Here is a 27,857-nt window from a genome sequence, read left to right on the forward strand (position 1 = left end):
GATGGAACAGTCTGGGCCATTATTTTGCTAAAGACCATACACTAAAGGCTGATTTTAACTAAATGGACATCAAATTATCTGGATGCTGACTTCGCAATAGATGTGTACATATTAAAAGCTAATACAATTAAACTCATTGTTCTCACGTGTAAATGAGAAGACCTGATTTCAAAGCATACTGAGTTAAAGAGCAATGGTCATGAGCTATCAGTTTTGTTTAGTTCTTCATGGTGCACCCATTTTCCTGGTCTTGCACTAACCATTTCTTGTATCAGCATCAGAACTTCTGAATGAACAAGGTCAGAGCTGTGGAATATCTTCACCAGAGAATTCCTGTTCCCTCACTGGGGGCTGGGACTCTGCTGAAATCCTGTTGGTTTTTTTTTTCATATCCCTTAATTTGTTCTTTTATCAAATATTGTAGTTCGTCTTTGCTACATTGGCAGATATTATCCAGAGCGGAATATAATGTACTGGTCTCGGTGTTGCTAAAGTCACTTTGTATTAGTCTTCAGTATTATTCTATCATTATAGGAACAGGTTAACATATTTGATCATGTGTAAATGGACAATGGTTGAAGATTAGAGAGGCTTCATTTGCTATGAAGAACTACTATTCTGTCTCGGGGAAAAAAGAACCAGTTGACCTAGATGAAAGATTATATACTTACTGTGGATGTACCAAATTATCACCACTGTATCAGCGTACAGATATTATATCTAGTAAAAGTAATGCAACCACTGACTGATTTCTTGGGGTCAGAAAATGGTAGAGGCTATTTAAATAATCTGGTCTGCAGACTTGGCACATGTAACGTTTCATAGTCTTGCATATGATGTTTTACTGCCATTTCTAAACCATACTAGTGCTCTATCTGCATCTGGCCAATTTCCTCCTCCAGCTGAGACATTCAACCAAATTATCATTTACTTGTTGTGTACTGTTGGAGGAGAACGTAAATTTTTCAAAATATTTTTCAGCAACATTCAGGTAATTTTGGACACTTTGAGTATTTCTGGTCTCAGTGTAGCTGCTGGGTGTCAAGATACTTGTGTCAAGATAGAAGTGTCTCCTTTTATAATCCATCAGGCTTTGTGATTTATTTACCAATGCCATATTTCATTGGTGTTTGTATCACACAGATCTGTCTTACAAGCCTAACTCACGTAAGCAGCCTGATTGACTTTGTAATTCGCTAGTTTGTCAGAAATCCCTAGTTTATGCAATCCTAGAAGCCCAGTGGATGGAATTTTCAGTAAATATTACTTTAAAAATAAAGTTTGCCTTAGTATTATGAAAGCATGCTAAATAGCCATTCAGAAACAGAGATTCCAATATAACCAAACAAATAAAGCTACCACAACTTTACTGGCACTGTTATAAATATTCATATTTGTAAACACAATATTGCTGAATCGACACCTACAGCTGCGGTTGCCTGCATATTGCTACGACGCATTAGGTACATAATTCATTCCTCTGGAAAAGTCTGCTTTGTAACTGTTACTATTAAAACAGTCTGTCAAGTGCCACTGTGTTGGGAAAGCACATCACGGACAGATTGTAATGACTGCTTACACCAGTCCAGCTTTCCCCTTGTTCCATATAAAAGCCAGCAAATCCTAAATCATCAGTGCAACCCTACTGCTTTCCTGTCCTTTGTGTTTGAGCATGTCTTTGTCAGGGAACTAAATCCATCAAAACATAGTTTGAGAGAATTTTATTACATGGTGTATCGAAGCTCTGTTGACTGATTGAAAAATTAAAAGTTAGGATTGGGCTTTCAACACAAAAGCATTTCCATCCCAAAGAAATATGACTACGAAGTCAGCAAAAATGTTTAGAGATGTGAAGCTCTTTATACTCGATCTACACCTGGTATTTCAGCGCACACACATCCAAAGGCCTTAGTACTCCATCAACAAACCAACACACGTCCCCTAACTCATGCAGGTGGATGTTACTCAGATAAAAATGACAAGAAACAACTGCCTCTACCAGCATCATTAGGGCCTGAACATAGTTAGTGGTTTGTTTGTTTGTTTTGTTTTAAATTTCAACTGGTAACTTAAGGTGAGGTGCTTGAAATATTATTGCAGCAGAGTTACAATGTATGTACTTGGGCATAGAAATCAAGAGTGCCATTAGAATGCCCTTTTAAGATTTTTGTGTGTGTATGAGTGAGTGAGAGAGAAACAATTAAAAATGTGCAGGTCTCAGACAAGCATTAGAAAGACAGCTAATATGAGTTTCAGATTCTTAGAAATAAATAGTTGGGGGAGTTCAAGACAATACTAATAATCAGGAACTGTAGTATTTGGAGAGGAAGAACAGTCTTACGGTTATAGCAGCAGATAGAGATTGGGAGGAGGGTTCAGGTCCCGGGTCTGCCACAGACTTCTTCTGTGACTGTGGGCACATCACTTGACTTCTCTGTGCCTCAGTTCCTCCATGCATAAAATTGGGAGCTCTAATTTTCGTGGGATGGAATAGTTGTATAACACAGATACAGATCATCATTTGGGATATCCTAATGTTATACTAGGAAAGTTAGAGGTAAATTTTGTAAGTAAATCCAGGAGTTACTGAACAGGAGCTCCAAAAAGAACGTCAGTGCAGCAGAGAGTGCTAGATGACTTTCTACACAGGACAAATCCACGAAAGGTCAAGGACTCGGGGACAGATTTTTAAAGGTATTTAAGTGCCTAAAGATGTAGACAGAAGCCTGGTGGGATTTTCAAAAGTGCCTAGATGCCTAGCCCATGGGAGTTAGGAGCCTAGGCACTTTTGAAAATCCTCTTAGGTGCCCAAATACCTTTAAAAATCTGGCCCTCCATTCCTAACTGGAAACCTGGCATATGACAAAATGGTAGAAGTCTTACTATGTGAGAGATGCAATGTTTAAACCAGACTGTCCTTGGGTCCTCCCTAAGGCTCTTTCTAAGCTGGAGAAAGTTACATCAAGTATTCCCCTTCAGTTGACTGATACCTCAAACAATCAAGACTTCTGAGTGTGAATGTAAAGTGCTGCTCAATCAGTGCAACCTACCTGGAAATTTGTCTGGGTAAATCCTAGGTCCAATGTGTTGATTGGTGCAGTGGAACTCATTGAAGCACAACCCACTGAGTGCTCTAGGATAGGAAAGCTCCAGAGAGGTATTGACCAGGAGTTCTACTATCAACATACGTGATGTGTGCTGAGTAATGTGAAGCCAGTAATGACACTGAATTGCTGAAAAAGGGTGCTGAAGCTACTACTTTCTATCTGGCTCCTATTCAGTAATCTTATGAATATGCTTGGTAACCACTTCTGACCTTTTAAAGAATCCACCAAGTGAATGTGTGCAATGATGCTGAAGTTAAATCATCTCACATTTGCCTGCTGGAGAAAAATGCGTGATGCATTTGAACACTGAGGTGACTAGTGATGTTCCTGTGCATTTAGTAGGCAACATGTCCTGCTAAACAAAAGATCCCTGGATCTTTAAGTCCCTATTCAAGCAGCACTCCCAATGGCTTTATTTTATCCAGAGTAAGAACTGCAGGATTTGGCCCTACATTTTTCAATCCTAGTGCTCAAAATATGGTCTTGTAGTTAAGGCACTGGACTGGGGCTCGGGAGATGTGGGTTAAATTCCTAGCTCTGTCACAGGCTTCCTAGGTGATCTTGAGCAAATCACTTAACCTCTCTGTGCCTCAGTTTTCCATCTGTAAAATGGGGAGCACAATATTTTCTTTGTCCCTTTCTTCTTCTGGCTTGTGTATTTAGATTGTCAGCTCTACAGTGTATGGTCTCCCTCTTACTACGTGCATATACAGCTCCCAAACTTCTGGGGCCCAAAATAACTTTAGACACTACTGTAATACCAATAGTGAACTAAAAGTGGGATAAAGAAATGTCTGTGCACCAGAACTGCAGAGCAGTTGGCTGCATTGAGGGTATCGGGTATGTTCCCGATATATTAATGATGAGATTATTTACCTGTACAAGGAACAATGATAAATCTCTTGAGTATTTTTTAAATTGAACCTCCTTTTCTAATGGTAAAGAATGATAGAAAATTGAAGACTTATTTTTACAGTCTGTCATTGTAAACATCCATATTTCATCAATGGGAGCTCTTGTCAATTGACATAAGTTTGACATTGAATTAGCAGCATTTTCTGTTGGCAATAGCTGTATGAGAACTTTGAAATGATGTATATTGTAAAGAACACCACTATTCTAGTAGTTTACTGAAGGGTCTTCCCTAAGATCCTTCAGTACCTCTTGAAGAGTTCCTGCCCACAATCATGCTAGTTAGCTAATGGAATTTATTAGTACCACTATGCCACTTACCTAGATGATACTCACAAGGTCTGAGAAGGGAGAGACACATACAGTGAGGCTTATCTTCATTGCAACTGTTAGCTTGAATCAGAGCCACAGTTCAAAACAGTGCTGGAGTGAGACAGAGTGACTTGATTAGCAGCACAGCGATTGGATTAGCTCATAATGAGTTGTAATTTATTGTAGCTGTTGCATCCCCACTGCATGAGTAGCTTGAACTTCTACCCATACCCACTCCATTTCCCCCAAGCCTTACGAACTGGTGAGCTTAGAGTTTAAAGCACCACTTAACTCTGGTTAGAGATTTTATTTTGAGTGGACAGGAGTTGAGATGCAGGAACAAGTTCTAACGCAAGCTAACTGTGCTGTGAAGATGCACCCACAAGATGAGATATAGACATAGATTTTGATCTAACAGAAATATAATCTTCAGGTATGAAAATATATGTGAATAAATCATTCTGTACTGAGAGGATATGCACAGGGAAACTTCCCCCTATGAAAGAGTCAGGACCTTGACTCTCATTCTACCTCTAATCCACAAATAGCAAACACACTGAGCTTGAAGATGGAAAAACCCACACCATCAGAAAGATTTGGGGGAAAAGGCATCCAAAACTCCCCAAACAACCCCCTTCCATACAGAATAAATCCAGATACCTGTACTGTACATGAGTTGGCAGCACATTTCAGAGGTCCATTGGGACAAAACTGGTTGGCTCAATAGTGGGATGCATGCTCAGAAAGTGAGACCTCATTTGGGAAAAGTAAATCTGTATGGTGATCCAAAACAAGACACAGATGCAGTGCAATGGAACACTTTCTGACTTCTCCTGCAGAGAAAACAGCCACCAAAAGGACTAATATAATCAACAGAAACTCAATTAAAAGGACTCTGTGGGAATGTGCAAGACAGCAAGTAGATCATGTGCAACGAGGACTCCAGGTGTGTTCTAACATTTTCAGCTGTTGAGTCTCATCAACCTAAGGAAAAAATGTAAACCTACGCACTCACAGGGTGTAAGGGGCTAATGGCTGCAGTGGTTGTCTGAGATTGAATCATAATGGGATGCTTAATAGGATTTTAACTGAATAGCAGGTGAACGTAAATAAGCAGCAGAGATTGTGCACAAAAGAGGGATTCTTGAAGATGAAAGAGCTGTGTGAATGCTGGGATCTGTACCTCCAAGTAAAGACACAATCAAGTTGCTGCACGCTTTGTTACACAGAGAATTGGGAATGTATTCCTCTTTTCAGTACAAGAAGCCAATAATGCCCAGCAGAGGAGAGAGTGGGCCCTAGCATATTGGGATGGGGAGGGAGGGACCTGTGCCACTGGTGGAAGATGCATGGTTGTTCAACTAGAATGACAGAGTCATGAAGAGAAGGCAGAAATGTTAAAACCCTAATCAGCCAAGTATGGTCAGAAGCTGGCCCCAGGAAAAGTTCTCAGGTCTATTTACCATCAATCTGGAAGGGCTGCAAGGCTTGGTGGCGGTCTCCCTGTGATGTTAAGTTACATTCACTTTGAATACTGGAGCTCTGCTTATTAAAATGCCTCCTATGGGGAAAATATCTCTCAATGGGGGGGAAAAGTCTGAGTCACAGAAAATGAAAAACAAGCAGCTAGAACAGGAGTTAGTCCATCAATCTCCTCCTTAGACACAGTCTTGGCAAAATCCATTCTCCTAGTAGAATTTGCCTGGAGTAGACCGGATTGATTTGACAGTCTCTTAACCTAATAAATGCTTGACCTCAAGGTCTGCTGAATTCACTAAATTCACTATTCACTATGCACAGAGAATTGGGAACCAGTCACCTCTGGGGAACATCCTGTTCTGCAGCCCTCCCTTGATAAAGGCCTTGACTGCTTTCTGCCTTATCAAGATGACTAGATGAAAGCTGCTCTCAAAAGAGGAAAGGTTAATCGACTTCAGTGCTGTTAATCAATCACTTGGAATGATTCAGCACTTACAATAGGCAGGTCCCTCTTCCTGCCAAAAGGTTCTTGCATGTTAACCAGGGACTTCTCTTTCAGCTTGAAGGGCGAGTAATAGACAGAAACTTGTTCCAGTTAGATGCCTGGTGCCTGATCCAGAGCCCTTTGAAGTCAATGGAAAGTCTCCAGCTGAGGTCAATGGACTTTGGAGCAGGCTCCAGAGGAAGAATTGTTACCAGAGGCTTATTCTATATGCTAATATGGAACCCTGTAAGAGAGAGGCACCCTTGAAAAGTAGCACACTTATCACAGATGAAAGCATAGTTCTTCAACAAATGTTATCCTAGATACACACTTCTTGTCAAATATGCCTAATATCTAGCAAAGGAAAATTACCTGTCTGTGACAGAAAACACAGTCTCTGAACAGCACAGAAATAAAAGGTGCTAAACGCTGTATCTGCTAATGCTCCCTGTCCTCATGCAGTTTCCATTAGCCAGTTGGTTGGCTTTCACAAGGAAGAGAAAAAAACTAGACTGACTTCTGGAATCTCCTGGAAAAGGAGGAAAAGAACTAGGGAAGTTTCTAGAGGAGAGGAGACAAGCTCAATAAAGCAGATGATTGCTGAACCTGAAGGCGGTGCCGGTCAAGGAAAGAACCATACAAACTACCTGATCATTTTGGGGAAAATAAAATTCACTAGGGTAATATACAGCCAATTTCCATTTACATCAATAGGTGGTGATGGGTCCTAAAGACCCAAGCTTACACAGGAGTTGAGAGAATTCTCAGTGCCCTACACGACCAAGTCCTCATGCTTTCCAATGCAGAAAGAATGGTATGATTGTAGGAACTGTACTCATCTCCTGAACAGTTATGATGTGCCTTAATCTCCTGGTGCTGGCTCTAGTACTTTGAGGTTTTGACATTGGTACTTGGTCTCGCCTACCCTAGTCAAGCCTCAGCTTCTGTACTTTGTCTTGGAGCATCAGTGATGGCTCCTACTCAACTGGATCTGTGCTTTAACCCACAGTAGGGCTCAAGCTCCCCTAAACCTCAACCTGGTCTGCTCTGGGATTTGGAGCAGTGCACTCTCTACCGGAGAGACACAACGGAATTAGAGCTGCAGACTATGCCCAAGCCTTCGGCAATGGGCGAGAGGGCACAAGGAACTATCTCCATTTTGCAGAGCTCACTTAAGGTCCAGCCACTCTTGCAGTCCCTCTTCTTTGCCTGCTCCCTCAAAGGCACAGCACCACAAAGGATTCAAGGCAGTGGACCCATGCACAAATCAGCAACAGACCACAGAGGGGTGTATCTGGAGACGCACTGCCTGTTTGTGCCTGGGAGTGCCAACAAAGATTCTGCTTATGCAAGGAAGAGTGCTTCCAGGTGCTTCCCCTGGGGATGTGGTGTTCAGAACTATCTCCAATGCACAGCTGTCTTACAGGCACGCTTGAACTCTTGGGGCCCATTTCTGCCACTTGTTGAATACCACCTTACTCTTTGGTTTCATTGGGGAATTGGATCCTAGGGTAGGAAGGGCTAGTTGCAGAAGGAGGGGAGGGATCAGGGTCACTGACTGGTCCAGCTGAGCTGTTGGTCTAATAAACTGGTGCAGTTGCCTAAAACTATTCTGAATCTCTGAAGTAGACTTTCTTAAAAGGAAAACCCATATAAGAAGGATTATGAATATAAGTCAGAAAAGGGGGTTTGATATAAGTGGACACATGTTGACTTAAGGGACCAAACTCAGCCCTGGTGTAAGCAAAGCTGGCAGGCAGCTTTTTCTCTAAAGTCAACCAAGCTGTGCTCACTTTGTTGAATGTCTGTTCCATAAAGAAACCAAACAAACAGTCACATACAAAACAAGAGACAGGATTATTCTTTGGGAAGGAAGTTCCTACTTCAGACTATCAAAGCCACACAAGCCTCTGGCTGGAAAAATATTGAGGCTGAGATTTTCAAATGTGTCTAGGGGATTTGGTGTAAAATTCCCCTAAACTTTAACATACAATATACACCTATGTAAAGTCAAGGCCTCGTAGTTTCTGTAACACTCTGCTGTAGCAGACTGGAGACCTGATGTCAGCTTTAGCTAAATTCAGAAATAGACAGAATTAACTCTGCAAGCAGAATACTATCACCACAGCATCCTGGTTTATACTGAAATAAATCATTTTAAAGATGCCCCCTGCTTTTTTCAGCATTCAGCATGTCAGATTTATATAATGGAAAGGGAAAGCCAGGAGGAAGAGGTTGGAATCTGGGTATGGGACAGTTTGGGATTTTGCGAATGGGTACGGGACAATTTGGGCTCAGGGAAGTTCTGTGGTACTGTTTGAGACATGAGTAAGCATACTGAAAATCAATGGGACTTGGGAGATTTTAAAAAGGAACAAAAGCACTTTGGCACCAGTTATCTACATGTTTCTACTAAAAATGCTCAATAGTGAAATAGCTGATGATGATGTTTCCAAAATCATCGGTAGGTTTAAAGGTTAATCTGCTGAGGTGACTGGGTGCAGTTCATGGTTCTCTTGAGCTATTGTTTTAGGTTGTAGCAGGTTCACGAAGACAGCTCTATATCCACTGCCAGTTGGACATTTATCTTCATAAGAGCTAAAAGTAATTTACAAAATACTTTTGTTTTACATTTATATTGCGGTAGCTCTAGAGACCAAGCAAGGTTGGGCCCCATGGTGCTAGGCCTTGTACAAACATACAGTAAATTACAGTCACTGCCTTAAGGCGCTCATGCTCTTGCACAATTCTCCTGCAAGGGGTGGGTTCTGCTGCAAATTCTGTGACCTAGAGTTGCAGAATAGGTCAAAACAAAATAAATATGCACTATATTTCATCTAGGACTATTAATTTTTTAACCTATGAGCGATGAACAACATAAAACACCCAGAGCAGTTAAAGTACTTATGAATAACTGAGGAGGTACAAAGGTTATTACATAATCAATTTTTCCATACACTGTCTGAAATACTGTCCTATGAGCCTTAAACTGCACATAAACTCAGTTCACACTGAATTACACCTGAATACAAAATCTCCATGTAAAAGCTGTGGAAAGATGGATGGCAGAGAAACGGAAGGAAAAGTCCACTGAGTGCTTTATCGACCCAACTGCCATCCTATGAATGGTGAGCAATAAAAATTTATGGAAAATGAGAATTTTTTACTTATTCTAATCAAGGCCTATGGGATTAATTCAAAGACTCTTTAACACCAAGTATTTAAAAATCTTGCAATTTTATTTGCATATAAAGGCCGCTAGATATATAATATCACAATAAATTTAAAGAAACAACTGCTTTTCTAAATTCCATTAACAAGGTAACATAAAACAGAACAAAGCTCAATAGCATTTACAGTGGTAGAACAGAAATAACTATCTGCAACAATATTTTGTGCTAGCAAGATTGCATTTACACACAGTGCAAAATAAGGAAAAAAGGAAATAAAAAGACAATTCAAGAATATTTAAATATAAAGGACAACTAAGCCTTATTTTAGTTAGGCTTGATTGTATCCATTTGACTCTATACATGCCTGAAACTGCACAAAGATTTAACTCAAGCTCTTGAAGGCCTTGAGCACTTGGAAAATGTCACATCCTACATAATTTAGATGTGCTGTACAGCATAATTTTTCAGATGCTATACTTGCAATATTAAATTCCTAGTTATAATGCACAAAAAATACATATATATATAAATTCATATTTAAAAGGAGTCCGCATTTACATGTTTTTACTGCATGAAACACCTGCTCTTTGCAGCTTTCATCCCCATATTTTTAAAGCTAAAATAATTTAAAAAAAACCCACCCAAATAATAAAAAGGTAGAAAATCACATAAAGGATGCAGCTCTCTATATTTAAAGTAGGCAGAGACAAACAACTGTGAAGTCTGTTCTCCCCTTGCTGCACATTACTGGTAATAGGAGTGTGCAGTACATGCACACTCATCAAGGGGCAAACAGACTCCTAAATCATGTTTACATTACTAAAAAAAAGTTTAATATAACTGCAGGGGGAGATAGGGGAAGGTGACATCTTAACTAGGAAAAAATTACATTTAAAAACTTTCAAACAATAACAGTTGTGCAAATTTGGTGTTTTTTAAATGCTGCCTTTTTAGCTTATAATATAATATTAAAATAAGGTCTCTCACTTGTTAAAAGAAAGCTTGGCTGTCCTTTTGAGAATACTATAACAATTTTACAATGGCAAGTTTGAGAAAACAAAAAAAGTTCATTTTACAAATTCACAATGGCTGTATCAATTTAAAATGGATGCTGCATTTCCAAAAAGCACAACCTCTTTTTCTTTTTCTTTTTTTTTTTTTTTGTACCAGCAATTTACAAAAAACCCCACATAATTTTGGAAATAAACATGTAAGAGAATGTAAGTTTTATAATTAGAAAATGGCAGTTTATAGACCTTCCCCACTTAACTGTGCAGTAGTGCTTCATGATCCTTGAGGGGTTGGAAGGTCAAATATAATTGGAGGATTGGTTGGTTGAAAGCTGACTGTACATGTTGAGGCGTTGATGTACGTTGTGTAACCGTCTGTCATAATGCCATAACCTGTAGGGAGAATGTCACACACACTATAATATAAATAAACAAACGATGCTGACCTTATGCAATGCCTATAGGCAGGTACACAAAAACCTGTTATGAAAGCAGGGCTTTGGAATAAAATTCAATGAATCCTGTCAAAATGTTATAAGCTTTTGAAAGCTACCACAAAGTTACAAATAAAAAAAAATGCAATGCATTGTATCTGGAATAAAAACGGGGTGTTTTAAAAGTGCAGTTTTCTGACCAGAAAGGCCTTTTACTATACTGCAACTGAACAAGGTAAAAAACCCTTGTTTTCTTTGAGCTAATTGGTTTCCTATGGTTTGGTATGCTCCTAATGTCAGGTTGTGAAGGACCGAGCAGGAGCTGAAAACCCCTCTCTTTTTAGGCACTTGGTCTGCAGACATCCTCTCAATGAGTTCAAACAAACTTGGCTGGCCTATCCTGCATTTGCCATATTGTATAGTTTGTCAGCTCAAGGGTTGTGGGGGTGGGTGTTCACACTGGTTTGCTAAACCTCAGAAATCAATTAGCAGGAAAGAATAGGCATTTTCTGTAGCTTGGCTTCCCAGCATGGGCAATGGATCTGACCAGCAATTCCAGCCCAGGGCACAGAAAATGAAAGGCCAGCTAGATGAGCTGAAGTGGCTTGAGGACTGGGCACAGAGGAAGGGGAAGAGTGGGATACTAGCTCCCACAAACCTTAAGGCTGTGGTTGAACAATTGTTTGGAGAATTCTACTGTCTGAACATCACAAACGCTGATAGAGAGATTGAATGGTAGTACGAAGTGTAAGTGTGGGTGCAGCTCTAGTGGCCTCTATGCAGAGCTCCTCCACAGAGGCTGGCCTCTTCCCTCTCTTGACCCAAGAGAGGCCTATCGTAATGAAAGAATGGGCTTTAAGCTGGCCAAGCAGGGGAGGCTCACTGAGGTATAAGTGAACCCGATGGAGGAGCTCCTTGCAGGGGATCCTCAATGAAGAGGGAAAGGGGCTTTCTGATCTGCTACATATAGAACCAATAAGACATCAGAGGCTTATGGATGTCCAAGGAAAGCTCATAGGATTCCCCACCATCCTTAAGGTTAAGGCAGCAGTGGGATAAAAAGGTGAAGAGAGGAGACTGATAAGGGATTTGGAACAAATGTGAAGCATGCTGTTGTCTTAATGAAAGGGATGATCACCTGGCCTGGAGACCACAAGCTCTCTCAACCTGGTCCAGGAGTGATCACAGACTTCTACCTTATTTCTTTAGTGGACACTGCCTTTAGGAATGTAAGGCTAGATTCTCGGCCTTGCTCCATCCTCAACTCCATACAAAGAACTCGACAGCTGGTTTGGGGTTCTCCTTGCACAGGAGGTGAGGTAAAGCCTATGTAGCCAGCACTAAGCTACTTGTTCCTGGCTCCCCTGTAGGGGCATGAGGAGAAATGGCTAGAGTGCCTTGCACTCCTGTAATCCTATTGGGCTTTGCCCGCCCACTGCTAAAGGATCCCCTTCCCCAGCCTAAGGGGGTGGGGGGGTCCACAGGACCTGGAGACCAAAAAATTATGGGGGACAACTAATAAAAGAACAGGGACAGGAGTGAGGTCAAAGGGTCAAACGAAGCGAACCAGACGGGGACACCGAGCAGAGAACCTCGGACAGCACCCACTGCTCCTCGAAGGCGTCAAGGGAGCCAGCGGACGCTACCCAGAGGAACTCTGCCCGGATACGTGAATGATCGGAGGACCTGAAATAGGCCCCACAGTCACAGGAGACTCCATCGGCCAACCTCCTCACTCTGGTTTTATAGATGGCCAGTTTTGCTAGGGCCAGGAGGAGGCTGACCAGGAGGTCCCGTGACTTTGTGGGGCGACGGATAGGGAGTGCATAAATAAAAAGGTGAGGAGAAAAGTGCAACCAAAAGCTTAACAAAATATCCATGAGGAGCCGGAATAGGGGCTGCAGCCTGGCGCACTCCAGGTAAACGTGTGCCAGGGTCTCCCTCACGCCGCAAAAGGGGCAGGTGTCTGGGATAGGGGTAAACCGTGCCAAGCACATGCCTGTAATGCACTCCTGTAATGGTGGGCAGGCAGAATAAACCCTTGGGGCCCATTATCTGCCCGCAGCCTTCAGGATCTGAGTCACATTCCTCCTTCTCTCTCAAAAGTGTTTATAGGGTGATGGGGAGGGGGAATGAAAACTAGTAACAGTCCCCGGAGATTACTGAGGGCAGAGCAGGAGACAGGAGAACCTGCGAGGAATAACCTGCTTGGGGAGCTTCTTTTGGGGAGAGCAGAGAGGCATGATAAGTTCTGTTGAAACAGATGTTGGCCCCCAAAAGGGTCTTTGCTTCTCTCCCTCCTCCCTCCCCCCCCAAAAAAAAAGTGTTTTGGAAGTGGGGGGAGTCTGAAGGGACTCCTTTGCTTTACCTCTTCCTCTCTGCTCTCCTGGGATACCTGTTCAGATCTAACTCCCACTGGTAGGATTAGGAGGCAGCTGACTTTTCAGGCACACTGGCCCGTTGAAGGACTGGATGGGACAGACAGACGGCACTGAAAGACGGTGCCCCAGAATGACACTTGCTGCTTTGCTCATGGAGAGGCAGGAACAGAGACAGGAGACTAGACAGAGTAGGAAGGGCTTGGCACCAAATGTCTTGCTCGTGGCTGAGGAAGAGGAGAGGAACTTCCCACTGTTAGTATTAGCAGGCCAAACCTCAGGGAAAATATTTTTCCTTTTGCAATGCGATATAGTACAGATCACTGCTGAATGAAAGTTAACACAAAGTTTGTGCTACCAAAATGTCCATCAGAGACTAATCATTTCACAATTGCTGTGTGGTCTGCCTGTATCGTTTTGTTTGTTTAAGTTGGCAATTTTGAGTTAGGTCACTTTGCAGTGGAAAAATACTGGCTTAAAAAAATAAATTGAGACTCTGCAAAATTCTGCCCCAAATACTTGTGTGCAACTCCTATGGCCTTCAATGAAAAATGGGTTCATGTGGTCCGAGAGCAGAATTTGGTCCTGAATTAATTGTGCCTTAACTTAAACTCTCAGAAAAAATTCAGGCCAAATCTTACTACAGTAAAGTGAGTAGGCAGTTCCTTTGCCTTCAGCATTAGTCAACTGAGCAGGATCTGGATCTTTTAGTGCCCTTGAATGCTCAAATAAGACTCCTTTCATGCTTGTAGTGTATGTTGCCATCTTACTTACAAGGTTTAAAAGTAAGGTGCACATGACTCCACAGTGTTTTTTCATAATGATCTTATGCACTAAGAAGCCTTTGCTTTCCCTCAGCTTAACATGATTACTGCAGGAAGTTTGATTACTTTCAGCTTACCATGCACCTACAAAAGGCTATAGGCAATTTGCATGTTCTAGTTGGAATCCTTCTTGTATTCACTTATCATTAATATCTGAGCATTAATATTTATAGAAAACGTCCAATCGTTCCTGGTTTGCATTAGAGTACTGCTATTGATGCCACTACAGTTAAGGTCATGTCAATGTTTCTGTTATAAACTCCTTATTTACAGGACTTTATAACCCGCACATAAAAATTCACCGTGTAAAGTCATGAGGGCTTCGGAAAATCAACAACAGCAGGCGAGTAAGCTGTCTGTTCTTTTATAAAGTTCTCCAACTCTGTGAGCCTATGGAGAGCTTAATTAGAGTCAATGGTGAAATCTCCAGGGGGGGAAATATAAAGCACTTAGTGTGTAATTTTTAGTCCTAGGGTCACAAAGTCTCACTATCTCTCCCAGGCTGGACTCCTAGTATTTGTCTCATTGGAACATGAAAGCCACAAAGTGTATTAAATATTTAAAAACCTCCAAATGTATTTATTTAATCTCTCATTCCCGCCCATCCCCACAAAATGAGCTTATTGTTCTGAAGTTTCACACTCCGCCTGCCAGGTGTGAGATTAAAAATGGGGAAATATATCTTCTGAAAAAGCTTTTCTGAGGTTCACAGACCTTGAAAGATTACACCTCATGAAATGTATTGCAGAATGACTTCACAAGTGGATGTCAAAGGAACAGTGGTGCTTACCCTCTCTTCCCTCCTGACTTATGGCACAAGCTGCCCTCCATTCTACTGTACTCTCCCCCATATACTGACTGAGGTGACAGATGGAGCAAGCTTTCTCCGAATACCACCCTGTCTCTTCTATCTCCTTTGCTGGCTCCTGTACTTGGAGTAACTGGACTTTCTGGTGGTTTGGTAAGACAAATTTCAATTTGCTTTTATTCTTCTACATATGAGGGAACTCCCCCCACAGATGCTTTGAAAGCAAATGAAGTGGCACAGCACAATTATTGCAAGTTGCAGGTGTGGCTATCCTGTATGTGGTCAATATTTTAAAATATGAGTTCCTCAAGGTGGATTACTAAGTCTTTGTTTGGACACTAAGAAGTGAGTTTCCAAAGTGCTGAGCACCCAGCAGATCTGACTGTTTTCTAACTATGGGCTTGTCTACATTGCCGCGCGGGGTCGATCTAAGATACGCAACTTCAGCTACGTGAATAGCGTAGATGAAGTTGACGTACTCAGATCTACTTGTGTCTAAGTGTCTTCACTGCAGTAAGTTGACAGCTGACGCTCTCCTGTCGACTCCACTTGCGTGTCTCGTACTGGTGGAGTACCGGAGTCGATGGGAGAGCGCTCAGCTAGACACAATAAGTCAACCCCCGCTGGATCGATCATTGCCCGCCGATCCGGCGGGTAGTGTAGACAAGCCCTTAGTCATAATAAATGGAAAGCCCACATCTGGTATAAAGTACCTCAGAGATCTACTTGTTTCCCCCATGAGGATTCTCATACAGACCTAGGGAGCCCTACTATTTCTTACCTTCATGAATTCCACCAAAGACATGGAGTTTGGGCCTTACTCGCCTTTGCACAGTGTTCAACAATTCCACGCAGCCAACTCTTTGCAGCTCCTTTGGAACCCAGTCTCGAAAACCTGAGGGCAAAATGCAATCAATACTCTTAATTTTCTCTATTCAGGTAAGGTTTCATTTAGACTTTCAGGAAGCCATAATTCACTAAAGGTTTATTACATTATCTGTAATCCTAACCTCTCCATTAAAGCATACAAGGGCTTTTAAGAAACTTCTCACTCTGTCTTCCTTAGGTTCCTAAGGTTTTTTCCTTTTTCCTTTCCCCCACTCCTGCCTAATTAACATTTTCTGTATGTGATTTGATTTATTAAACTAGAGTTTTAGACTCTTCTTCATAAGTGGAAGCTTTGTGACTCTTATTCCTGGCAGTGCTGCAATTTTTTCCCCTTCTTGATTCCCCCACCCCCACCCCCTGTCTTATTTCCTCCCTTCTGCTCCAGTCTGCTGTTGTAGCAGTCTACTTCCCAAGCTAGTCAGGTAAAAAGTGCTGGTCACAGTTATTCCAGAGACAGGCCAGTGGAAGGATCTTCTGTTCTCACACCTGGCACCACTGCCACCCCACAAATTTAAAATATATCATCTTCAACAACTTCCAGAGGCCCAGGGTCTCTGAGTGTTAGGTTACTGTGGAGCCCGGATCACTGAAAATAGGCAGCACAGAGTGACAGGGAAACAGCTACAAGCAACCTAGTGCTAATTGACTACTTTTAAAGTAAAAACCACTTAGTTCTATAGTTAATACGGAAAATCCATAAAATTTGACATCAATTAGTATAAATGTGGGTTGTCTGGACTATTACAGCCTAGACTAACATTCAAAAGGGTGTGAAGGATTGTGAGAAGCAAAAGATAAATCCTAGCTGAAGGAAGGAGCAAACTCACTCTTGGGCCTAGTCCACACTAACCCCCCACTTCGAACTAAGATACGCAACTTCAGCTACGTGAATAATGTAGCTGAAGTCGAAGTACCTTAGTTCGAACTTACCGCGGATCCAGACGCGGCAGGCAGGCTTCCCCGTCGACTCCGCGTACTCCTCTTGCGGAGCAGGAGTACCGGGGTCGACGGCGAGCACTTCCGGGATTGATCCCAGAAGATCGATTGCTTACCGCCGGACCCGGAGGTAAGTATAGACCTACCCTTGATGTTACTCTGTTGACTTCAAAGTAGTTATACAAGGGATAAATTTGGCCCAAGCTGATTAAAAATGGTGGGACATAAACTGGACTATATGTCCTCTTCAAAACTAGTCGAACAGCCAAGGTATGTAATGACATAATTCTACCTAAATTAATATGTAGCCACTTTAAAAGGCAATATTTGAGGTATATTTTCAGGCATGTTGAGGCCCAGTATCTCTGTTTGCATCTCTAATGCCCTGATCTGTGCCCACAATTAAAATTGATGTTAACTATATCCACAAAATGGAGGCTAAACTTCTGCTTTGTTCAAAGAAGGACTGGAGTACAATTTCAGAAGGGATGTTACAAAAAATCCAACTAAGAAATACTGTGATGCTGCTGAGACTAAAGTACACTATGGGAAACCAATTTACAATATGTGGATTGGCCCCCATTGAAATCTAGCAACCAGGAAAAGTTATAAAGGTGCTTGGGGCTTTTTTTTTTTTTGTTTCTTGGGAAGAAGTAAATAGACAAAATGTAAATAAATGAATCACTACAATCAGAAAGGTGGCTTTCAAAGTACAGGGCATTCCACTGAGAAGGAGTGCTAGATCACAGCTCTGTTGAAGACACACAATGGCTCTGGAGGATTTAAAGGTGACCTGCACATTTTTACAATAGTCCCTTGGTAGCATTATATACTGAATGCCCCTAATAACCAGGCTAAAGATAAGCACTGAGTATAACAGAGATCGGCAACCTTTGGCACACGGCCTGCCAGGGAAAGCCCCTGGTGGGCCGGGCTGTTTACCTGCTGCATCCGCAGGTTCGTCTGATTGCGCGCGGCTCCCACTGGCCGCGGTTCTTCGCTCCAGGCCAACGAGGGCTGCGGGAAGCGGCGTGGGCTGAGGGATGTGCTGGCCTCCGCTTCAGCGGCGAACCGCGGCCAGTGGGAGCCGCGATCAGCCGACCCTGCAGACGCAGCAAGTAAACAAACTAGCCCGGCCCGCCAGGGTGCTTACCCTGGCGGGCCGCGGGCCAAAGGTTTGCCGATCCCCGGAGTATGTTATTAGTGTAAAATTTTCTTCTGTTCTTCTTAAGTCCCACAATGTTCAGCTCTGCTAGGATTGCTGACTCCTAACTCAGGCTTGGTCTACATCTAAAACGTAGGTCAACCTAGCTGTGTCATTCACGGGTGTAAAATATTCATCCTCTGAGAGATGTAGTTAAGACAACCTAAAGTCCCACTCTAGATGGAAGAATTCTTGGGGGGGGGGGGAAAGAGGGGCCTGGATTAACTCAGTGTTGGAAAAGCCCCTAACGTCACTGTAGCAAGCAGGGGGTTACAAGCAACTGCTATAGCTGTGCTGCTATAGTGTAGCCAAGCCCTTAGCTGTGATGCCCTACCATGCATTAAATTCCTCACACTCCATCCACCAAGAAACCTGCTGGACCATTCAGCTGGCCTCTGGCATTTAAATGCCATTTTTACAGCATATCATACACAGTTTAAAATAGTATTTTGTAACGATTGGCTCAGATGCTGAGCTGGTGCAAACTTGTATAGCTCGTATGGCTCTGTCAGAATGAAGTCAGTGGAAATTCTCTAATTTACATAAGCTGAGGATCTGGCTAAAAGCTTGGCAAAACCACACTATCTACTACTTAATACGTCCTTGCACCTGATCTTCCACACCCTGACAGAACATTTTTATACAGGTAGATCCTCAGCTGGTGTAAGTTATCATAGCTCTACTGACTTAAATGGAGCTATGACAATTGACATTAGCTGAGGATGTGACCCTAGATTTATATCTGTCTTACAGAGCAGGAACCAGACATGTGTGACTTGGTGGAACACGGCATGAAGAAGTGTTATGGTAGCATTTTCCGAAAGGCTCAGTGTTGGCATAACTCTTCTCCCATTGAAATCAATGGGAATTTTGCCCTTCAATGCGATCAGATTTAGGCCCAAACTGAGTACTGTAGAAAATCCTACCCTCTATTTAAAATCACGTGTGCTGAATACTCTTTTGACCTGCTTTCTGAGACAATCAGGGGACAACCCTACAGATGCCTCTTATCAGAGCATAACTCTGTGGATCAACAGGGGTACTCATGTGAGTATGGGAAGCGGGATTTGGCTCAAGATGCCATTCATGAAAACTCAGATTCTGCACTCAGATACCTGTACTCATCTCTCATTGAAATAAATGGGTGTAGTGTGAATGAATAGGTGGCGACAGAATTTTGGTCCTTCATTAATGTAATCCAATTTTTAATATTTAAGCGTAAGTGTGAACTTTTGGTAAATCCGTTTAACGAAGTGTAACAGGGTGCTGGCTAGGAAATCCAAGCCAGGACCCCATTAGCCCAGCTCCGCTTAAAAGGGGGATTAGTTAGGACTGGCTGGGGAGGCCACGCCCTAATCACCTGAGGGGATGCACCTGCAGGCCTGAGTGGTCAGCCTGCTATATAAAGCTGGCTGGGAGGAAGCAGAGGGAGGAGTCAGGAAAGGGAGGAGCAAGGAGCTCTAGATCCCCGCTGGCAGGAGAAGCTAGCGGTCTCCCAGGGTGTGGTCTGTCAGATATGTAAATGGTAGGTGGTGGGGATAGGCATGGACAGTAAAAGAGCACTGGTGCCTGTACTTTGGAGCAGTTTCCGCCTGAGTTTGTGGTGGGGCCGGGAGAAGGCACCGCTACACGAAGCAAATACTTTTTAAGGGTAAATTAGAAGAATAATTAGATAACCACTATATAATCTTGACCCAATAAAAAGCTTAAATAAACATTATGTTCTAATGCTGGTGGTAGTTGCGAGGGAGGACCAATCTTTCAAAACGTTTTTAGTCAGTCCCGGAGAATCCTAGGCCCATGTGATTGGAAGCTTTGTCAGACAAATAGAATACTCTTCTTAAAATAAAGGATCTAACTCAAATGGCTGTGCAGCTAGATACACCTTCGATTTTCCTTGGCTTCACTAAATCAAAAAAATTAATTAAAAAAATACCTAGGAGCCCAACATAATTGCTAAGTTTAATTATCGTACTAGGTTTCTTTATTGATTTTTTTTTTTAATTCATAGTTTTGTGTTAGGGTAAAATTGTGTCACTTAAGGTATTAATAGTTTTGCTTGCACTAAAAGTGCAATGTTTTCACCTCTTCTAGCCATAAGGCTTCTACATACAAAACCACACACAGCTTTTCATTCACTTACCAAGAGGAGGTCCATGTGTCATTAGTATATCAATGCCCTCAGGGATAAGGTTCCACTTGTCCAGCAAAGACTGACCTCTGGGTAGGTTAAAGCCCCATCCATTAAACCATGGTGTCCTTTGGGGAAAAATAAGACAAACTGTCTCAGTCTGATACAGCAATCTTTTCTCTCTTTGGAATTTCTAAATTGTAAATTTTTCTGTACTGTTTTGGGCCATCTCTCCTGTCTTTTTAAGATCACTCACTGACCAAAGAGCATTCGTCTTTGGAAGGGACTGTTCCCAAAACAAAGGGGAATAAAAACTTTAATAAAAAACAACAACAACAAAAACTTTAAAGTGTCCTAGCTGTAAATTTGGATCCAGATCAGGAGCCCATCTTTCCTATAGTTTCAAGGGTATTCAACTCCGGGGCTTGGGTTTACCCATCATAAAGAAAGGAGACAGTCAGTGTGTTCAGACCTAGATCTTTGGGGGATGTCAGTTCCAGGATTTGGGCTTGGGCTCTTCCCTTACTTTAAGGTAAGCACCTAGACCAGGGATGGGCAAACTACAGCTCGGGGGCTGCATCCAGCCCTCCAGATGTTTTAATCTGGCCCTTGAGCTACAGCCAGGGAGCGGGGTCCGGGGCTTGTTCTGGTCTGCGTGGCTCCCAGAAGCAGCAGCATGTCCCCACTCCGGCTCCAACGTGTAATGGCAGCCAGGGGGCTCCACACGCTGCCCCTGCCCCAAGCACTGCCCCCGCAGCTCCCATTGGCTGGGAACCGTGGCCAATGGGAGTTGCGGGGCGACACCTGTGGACAGAGCAGCGCCTCCGCTGCTTGAGGTAAGTGCCACCTGGAGCCTGCAACCCTGACACCCTCCCACACCCTGATCCCCCTCCTGCCCTCCGAACCCTCGGTCCCAGCCCAGAGCACCCTGAGCTCCTCATTTCTGGCCCCACCCCAGAGCCCACATCCCCAGCCGGAGCTCTCACCCCCTCCCACACCCCAACTCCCAATGTTGTGAGCATTCATGGCCTCCCATACAATCTCCATACCCAGATGTAGCCCTTGGGCCAAAAGTTTGCCCACCCCTGACTTAGACCAAAAAAAAAATCAAACCCCAAAACATGGTTTGGGAGCAGGGAAAAGAGAACCACCTGCAGTGCAGGGTGCCCTAATGGAAGATGGAAACACAGAACAGTTGTACCTTTTTTGTGTCAATGGTCACAGGCCCTGTATAGTATACCATGGCTGTACCATGGTAAATTTCTCATAGACTAATCACACCTTAACACCATTGTTACTCGTCATATTTGTTATCTCTAACATTAGAGCACAGTGAAATGATACGACATAACTATATGTGGTAACCTTAAAAAGATACTACACTCTTTAAAATACCTTAATACATATTTAATTCTGGGGGGAAATGGGGCCCTTCAGTTTTCTCCATCATAGCAGTTAGGAGAGTCTGTTATAGAAACCATCTGATTGAGACACACGCTCTTTATAGGGATGAAAGGAACTATAATATTTGAAGTTTAATATTTGATAAGTTTTGCTATAAAATGTGAAAGCAAAATTGAGTAGTTCTGATGTAGAAATATAAAAGCTGTTATCAGATGTGAAATGCATACCATCAAGATAAAAATTATATCCTTACCTCTATTACTAACAACATTTTAGGTTATTACAAGCAAAGGAATTTCAAAATCCTCACTTGCTTTTCACCATTTGTGCAGTTTTGCATTTCATGTGGCTTGGGCACTTAAGCTAGTCAGTTTTACATACTATTAGAGATGCTCTTGGGCTAAAATCTGGGATCCAAGCAGCAAGCAAAGCAGTCTAGACAATGGGCTATCTCTAGATTTTTAGCTCCTTCTCTCTCAAGTGATGTACTACCACAGAGGTGTTGAATAGGTGGGATTTTCTACAGTACTCAGTTTGGGCCTAACTCTGATCGCACTGAAGGGCAAAATTCCCATTGATTTCAATGGGAGAAGAGTTATGCCAACACTGAATCACTACTCTGGAAAGGAACATTTAAATAGATAAAATCTGTTTTCATTAAAAATGTAAAACACCCTCAAGGAAATATTTATTTAAATTTTCAGTTTACAGTGAAGTCAGCAAGAGTTACGTATCTCCACTGTGAAAACTGCATCCTCACCCATCCCCCTCGGTATTTCATATTATACAATAACTATATTTGGGACTTACATTAAATTAACAATTTCCCTTTGAGATTATAAATGTACTTTTTGTTTTCATAATTCAAATGTTTTGTTTTTATCAGAAGTTGATCTGAGGAAGATCAGTATTTAGCCAGGGATTGATATTCTGAACACCTGTTCAATCTACTGTGTGTGTGAAATGGAAGGGTCTTTTGTCCTATAAAGATGACTCCGGTATAAGAGTTATGGGAACCTTTGCAGATACCAGATTAATTGAAAGGAACCATTTAAAGTGTACAATAGACAGACCATCCATCATATAAGTAGTCCCATACATAATAATGCATGTACGTCAGGATTACTGGCTTGAGTAAAAGTTTGCAAGATTGCAGCCTGTGAGTTTACGTATGGAAAGAAAACTTCTAGTTCCATTTAGGACTTAATCCTGCACCCGCTGAGGTCAACGACAAAACTCCCATTGCTTTCAGCAGAGTTCAATAAGTGAAGGCTGAATTTGGACTGGAGTTTGTGTCCCTGAACTCTGCCGTGTCAGAACTTCGCTTCTGCTATTCTTTTCCACTGCAATTAAGTTCAGTTTCTTATTCACAGGTGTCTGAAACAAACAGCTAAATTAGCTAACAATCTTTCCTTTGTTGTAATACTCTAGTTTCTAGCCATAGGCAGATGATTAAATTTTTCAGAGTTCCATTTGAAAATTAAAACATAATTTGGCTAATTTTTCAACTATATAACAAACCATAGTCAAACTCTACTATGACAAAACACACACACAATGGGGGGGGGTTGAAAATTTGTCACTATCAATTAATGATTCTTTACCCGTTTCTCATGGAAAGAGTACTGTAATAATACTACAGTTAAACCTGAAATGTGAAACCATAGCTGTTATCTTACTGGAGCTCTTTGGAGAATGATACATGCAATAAACCTAGATTATGTGCAGTAATTTTTGTTCGTTAGCAGTGGGGGGAGAGGAGAAAGGGAATCAGAGTTCCAGTGTAGTCTGCATTCACCAAAGACTTAATAATTAGCTGTGACTAACAGACACCACATGGGAACTAACTTGTAAGACAACTTCTCGCAAACCTCCCCAGTAGTGCCATGTGTGCATAGTATAAAGTGTAAAACATTCTCTTTAACACACTAAACATTTTCATAAGCAATTAATAAATATTGTATATGGGGGTGACAGAAAGAACCCCTGGGATGACAGAGATTTAAACTGCAATTCCTGGTGGAGCTATTTCAGCTTGAGTTTACTAACGCTTGTGCATATTCAATGAGAATATTGTGCCCTCACTCAGCAGAGTTGTTCACTTGCCCTTTATGCCGCCTCAAGTTTCTAGAGAGAACAAAGCTTGTTAGAAGCGTACACAGGAGAACTTGTTCAGAACAATGTCAATAAAAAATGGGTTTCCGACACAGATTCAGGTTTAGATGAGATCACAAGAAAGGTCATCCCGTTTTTGTACTATGCTGTGTTGTGGTGCAGCCAAAATGAAGTTGATGTACTGTGAATCCCTTGAGCGGACCAATGAATAGCTGTTTACCCCCAACAAACCTGAAACATGTATAGTGAGTAAGAGAGAGAGAGACTGGACTAGGGGTAATGTAACATTAAGTGCCTCCATTAGATTCCCTACTGCAAATAGTTACAATTTATTTCAATTGCATTATATTTTTTGCATGCCTAAACAGCAAGATCTAGTCATAACTGTTATACTTTTAAATTATTTCACAAAGAAGAAAATTAACTTGTACTTGTAGTTACCAATATGCTGCACAAGTTTCCTGGGCTGATTACTTGTTAAAAGAAACTTCCTTAGCTGGGGGTGGAAGATACTGCTTTTGTTTTTGTTTTTTAGAGATTTCAATCAGTTTTCCTTACACAGGCCTTTGGTATGCTGAAGCAGGGGGCAAAGTTGATACTCAAGGTTGCTTAGGCAGTAGTACACATGATTAAGACTCTTGACAAATTTGCAAGATTGGGAACCAAATGAAAGTGACTAGTTGGCTCCTGGAAATATTACTGGTATACTTGATTTTTACGACATTTTCAAGAAAAGAAAGTAATTAGACTGCTGAGTAGTACCATCCCTGAAGCCCAGAGCCAGAGTAAAACACAGGATTGGTAATCGGACATTACAAGTGATTTTGTCTCTGCGTTTGGTGGGCCCAAACAAACCCTAACTTCCTCCTACACAATGCATGGAATGATATTGGTCCCTCTTATCCTGCACATCAGACTAAGTCCAAGAGAACCTAATTTAACCACCGCTGGCTAGAATCATACTGCACTTCACAGCATCTTTCATATGCCATGAAACTGTCATGATAATTCTTGATCTCTGGCTCACCTGACAGCTCAACCCTCCCATGACTGCAAAACTTCCTTATCATTTAGAAATAGCAGTTATACTGGCACCAGATGTGTCACATTGAATATCCAGATGAAAGGCAGACACCTGGCCAATTTTTCTCTCCTCAGCGCTTGACTTCTATGCAGAAGGCCAGCACTCTCCCCACAGATTCCTCTCCACTTGGCAATTTGGAAGCTACTTTTTCTGCAACTAAAAAGATGCTTTGCACTAGGCCACAGAACCTCTTCACACCTTTTACTGCAAGAGACGTGCACGTAACTTGACATAAACACAAGAGGGAGGGGAATTTTAAGCTTCATGATGAGACTTACAGGTGTATGTGAAATCTGCCTAACAAGGAAAACAATCCCTTCTGCTGCCGAAAAGCAGCACAGGATTTGTTTCTCACCAGATTTCCTTTCCCCAAAATGATTCCACCTGGGGGCTATGGGGCAGGAAGCTGAGAGCCCCTGGGCAGTACCAGCACTCCCTGGTGGGAGCCTCCAGGCAACAGGTGAGAGGGAATTCAGGGGACAGCCGGGCTGTGGCTGGGCAGGGAGCCCAGGTGGCAGCTGGGCTGTTGCTGGAGCCCCCTACCTACCCTAGCTTTCTTGTCAATTTCACGGCTCCATGAGAGCCAACAGCCAATGTGTAGACACTGCATCACCCTGACTACACTGCCGTAAGCCCTCTCGTGGTGGTGGAGTTATTATGTCAGTAGGGCACCTACACTGGCGGAAGCAAGGCTGTAGTATGTACACTGACATAATCAGGTTGATGTAAGCGGCCTTACATCGACCTAACTGTGTAGTGTAGGCCAAGCCTATGTCTGTTTTCTTTCCACAGGCCAATAGTGGGGGAAATGCCTAAAATCCATCTCCAAAGGAAACAGTTACACACAAGTAATAATGATGATGATGGGCTCTTTATTTTGGTCAGCACTTAGAGCAAACGCACAAACTTGTGAGATTGCTAGGGAAGAAGATAGTAGTTCCATTTGTAGAACAAAAATGACAGAACAGAGCACCAAATAGGCATTCCCAGAATTGTTCAATTACAGAACTGCCCTATAAACACATCCTGAAAGTACCTATTTCAGTTTTACATTTAGGACTTAATAGCGGAGAGTTGTCCTGAACTGAACAAACTGTAAAGGGAAGATTTGACCTTTATGCACAATAAAGAAGGGCCTTTCAATAAAAAACATACAGCTCATAAATGTTTGCTAAGGAGGAAAAGCACATGCGACTTTCTCCATTTAATGAAACAACAGAGTGCGCTTCGTGGGAAGACAGAAAATTGTTGTAGAGGGGGGAGCGGTGTGTATGTAGTTTAAGTAAAAACAAAATAAGTGGAAAAAAATAGTGTGAAATGGATTAAGTAAGTGCATTTTTAAAAGCCATCTATGAATTACAAGATAAGAACTGCTATAATTTAAAGACTTTTAACCCTGGAACTAAGCTCCATGGAACCTAATTTTGATTAAGCCCTTTCTAATAGCAAACATCAGGATATTATTTCATAATAGATACTGAAGCAGGCAATAAATAAGGGTCACAGCGTGAAAATCTTAAAGAATAAATACAGTGTATTTCTCGAAGCTCTTTTGTCATAAGGATAGTCTTGTGACATAAGGACAAGTCTGAGAGTCAGGTGACTTGTTCTAGTCCCAGCTCTGCTACAGACCTCCTGTGTGATCCTGGAGAGTCACTTAACCTCTCAGTGCCTCATGTTTCTACAATGAGGCTAATACTGTCAAACTCAACAAAGATTGTGAGGTTTAATTCTTTAGGACTGCAATATTCTTTGTAAAGCACTTTGAGTACTTCATGTGGACATCACTATGCTGATGCACAATATTATGATTATTTTAGTCATGTTGCTTTTGTAGACCTCTAGAATGAGTAGATACATATAACCCAGAATCTCTCATGCAGTCTGTGATTAATTTGAGCAAGAGTGTTGTCAAGCTTAAGATGAACACCAGTATTGCCAGTGTTAGGCCTAAAACTTCCGGAAGCTTTATAGAATGAACTTTGCAAAATTATCTTTAAAAAGCAAGCTTTGCAAAATGAAGCTACAACTTGTGGTCAAAAGACACCTACAACCCGACAACATTTTATGCTGACTCTTATATGGTATAATAGGTCATGCCCCCGGGTATGGCTTATTGAAACCACCTTTGGAACTTGTGGTTAAGAGACGCTGCAGCCAAAAAACTGATTCCTATGTGGGTTTGATGACCTAGGCCTTTAGGCCTAGGTCATCAAGATAACCTTACCCACAATCAAGCCAATAGCCCATTTAGAGGTAAGTTACCTAGAAAACTAAGGGAAACCACAGTCGAGACAGTGGGCTATATAGAAATAAGCTATCTCCTTGAGCATAACTTATAAAATTAAAACAACAATTGGCTACAAGAAAATAAGTAAGCATGAATTATACAGCCAAAGTGACAACACTAAATTTGGCCTAATCTGATTGGTTGACCTGCTTCAAAACACGGCGGGCAGATGAGATTAAATGTGTAGGACCTCAGGTGTGTGTGTGTCTTGGTCTAAGAAGTTATTCTCTTTGATCAGTCTGACCCGCATCCCCTGAATCGAGGAAACCTGAACTGCACCGACTATCTGCACCTGGCCAATGCAAAGAGCGGTTGACTAAAGAGTACCGTATTCTCGGCAGGGTAATGTTTGAAAGTAAAACAGTCTGGTTGCATGCAAAATAAGGTAACAGAATAAAGAAGTCTGGGTTGCTTGAGCTGTTTTGATTTCAAGTTGTACTAACACTATAGTATTAAAAAATAATAGTGTTGGAATAATTTGATCTCAGATTATATTAATGCTGCAGTATTAAAAATAGTCGTAAAAATTTACTTGTACTTGTGCTTGTCTTCTGTATTGCATTTATAGCCGTAAGTCATTAAAAGAGTTTCTTGAGGAATAATCAGTAGTTTTCATTTCTTTATACGGAAACCACTTAACCTCATTACATCTGTGTTGGGTGGTGGGAAGTAGTGATTACCCAGAGCCTCATTTGGGCCCTGATGTGTGTCTCCTTCTTCCTATATCTCCGCACAGTCTAAGGCAAAGAATGGTGGTATGTAAAATACAGAGGTACTTTGGCATGCAGTCCTCTTCAGCAAGTGTTATACTGTCTTTCAATCAATTCGACCAAATTCTCTCTTCTCTGGCTCTCTCACCCTATGGGGCAGAGTGAAAATGCCCT

General features: G+C 42.0%; 1 protein-coding gene across 2 annotated transcripts in view; it reads right to left on the reverse strand.

Annotated features, from left to right (window-relative positions):
• Window positions 1-10,615: 10,615 nt before the first annotated feature.
• Window positions 10,616-27,857, reverse strand: part of MPPED2 (metallophosphoesterase domain containing 2) — a 128,957-nt gene continuing 111,715 nt past the window's right edge. For both annotated transcript variants that reach the window (XM_034769877.1, XM_034769878.1), the window contains exons 5-7: window positions 20,093-20,208; window positions 15,703-15,816; window positions 10,616-10,870 (exon numbers count right to left, since the gene is read on the reverse strand). In XM_034769877.1, the coding sequence (XP_034625768.1) occupies window positions 10,752-10,870; window positions 15,703-15,816; window positions 20,093-20,208 (349 nt within the window). In that variant the 3' untranslated portion in view covers window positions 10,616-10,751. The remainder of the gene's footprint in view (window positions 10,871-15,702; window positions 15,817-20,092; window positions 20,209-27,857) is intronic.

This window comes from Trachemys scripta, chromosome 4, assembly GCF_013100865.1.
Source record: "Trachemys scripta elegans isolate TJP31775 chromosome 4, CAS_Tse_1.0, whole genome shotgun sequence".
NCBI lineage: Eukaryota > Metazoa > Chordata > Testudines > Emydidae > Trachemys > Trachemys scripta.